Source organism: Oryzias melastigma, unplaced genomic scaffold, assembly GCF_002922805.2.
Source record: "Oryzias melastigma strain HK-1 unplaced genomic scaffold, ASM292280v2 sc05089, whole genome shotgun sequence".
NCBI lineage: Eukaryota > Metazoa > Chordata > Actinopteri > Beloniformes > Adrianichthyidae > Oryzias > Oryzias melastigma.
In genome coordinates, this window is record NW_023421656.1 from 1 (window position 1) to 1,567 (window position 1,567).

Genomic DNA, 1,567 nt, shown 5'->3' on the forward strand with positions numbered 1-1,567 from the left:
GCTGAGGGAACTGGAGGAGAGGGAGAGGAGGGAGGGCAAGAAAATGGCAGATGAAGAGGCTCTGAGAAAGATCCGTTCTGTGGAGGAGCAGATCGACATTCTCAACAAGAAGTTGTCCATAGCCAAGCAGGTGTGTGTGAGCGGCTCGTTGGTTTAATCTTCACAAGCTTCCTGCCACCGTTCTTCATCTGCTCAGTTACTCACTCCCTGTTCCCGCTGCTCCGTCTGCAGGAGGAAGACGCTCTGCTGAGCGAGATGGACGTGACAGGCCAGGCCTTCGAAGACATGCAGGAGCAGAACATCCGCCTCATGCAGCAGCTCAGAGAAAAAGACGACGCCAACTTCAAGCTGATGAGTGAACGGATCAAATCCAACCAGATCCACAAGCTTCTCAAAGAGGAGAAGGAAGAGCTGGCGGACCAGCTTCTCACTTTAAAAACTCAGGTGGAAAACTTAAACCTGAAAAAAATATATATATAAAATTAGTGTTTTTGTGTGTGACAAACATCTATCATTTCTGTTTGTATTTGTGTCTTGCATGACCACATTCAGGTGGACGCACAGCTGCAGGTGGTGAGGAAGCTTGAGGAGAAGGAGCGCCTCCTACAGGGCACCATCAGCGCTGCTGAGAGAGAGCTGACCCTCAGGACGCAAGCATTAGACATGAACAAACGCAAGGTAATGGAACGCTCACAGTTGCAGTGTAAACTGTAATGAGTGGAGACTGAGACTCCGCCTCTCCCTCGTTTAGGCTCAGGAGTCGGCCATGACGTCGGAGGAGCTCCGAGGGCAGCTGGAGCAGGTTCAGCAGAAGCTGAAACTGGTCAGAGAGGAGGTTGTAGAGAACAGCATCTCCAGGGAAAAAGAGTCGTTCAACGCCCGCCGAGCTCAGGTACTAAACTCAAGAAGCTGCAGATCCTTTTGCTTTTCTTTCTTTTTCTGATTTTATTCCCCAAATCGTTGTTGGTACTTATCTAAACTTCCTTTCAGGTCAAAAACAGGGATTTTGTGTTTTTAATCTTCAAAGTACATCCCACTATGGGCCTTTTTCACACTTCTGTGGGAAACATTTACTCCTCAAACCGTCAGTACGGTGGCCCTGAAGTCCAAACCACATAAACAAATCACTCAACATAAAAATACATAAATATCACAATAACACTTAAAAAAAAGCAAAATAATTGTAAAAACATGAAATTTTAGAAAGCAAAACAAAATTCCAGAAACTAAAGCACAATCCAATAAATAATTGTTCAGGTTTTTATTTTTGACGCACTTGCAACAATTTCAAAAGGACTTTTTTCACATTGCCATTTTGCATATCCAGTATTGCTTCATGCCAAATAAATTTCGGTTAAAATGATGGACAAACATCATCATCCAATCAGCTATGTCTCATAGTACCTATCTTTTCCAAGTTATTTTGCTTTATTTTTTAACATTTCATTTTGAATTCTAGAAATGTTTTCTTTTTTTAATTGTTGTTGTTACACTGAATGATTATTATTATGATTTGCAATTCAGGACCACCATACTTTAAGTTTGCTTTTACACATTTACAGCGTTA

General features: G+C 42.5%; 1 protein-coding gene across 1 annotated transcript; it reads left to right on the forward strand.

Moving 5' to 3' along the window:
* Positions 1–7: 7 nt before the first annotated feature.
* Positions 8–892, forward strand: LOC112138931 (E3 ubiquitin-protein ligase BRE1A; the record flags this gene model as incomplete). Its single annotated transcript, XM_024261595.1, has 4 exons — positions 8–130; positions 232–444; positions 553–678; positions 752–892. Coding segments are annotated over exons 1-4 (567 nt in total), but the record flags the coding sequence as incomplete, so codon positions are not given.
* Positions 893–1,567: the final 675 nt, after the last annotated feature.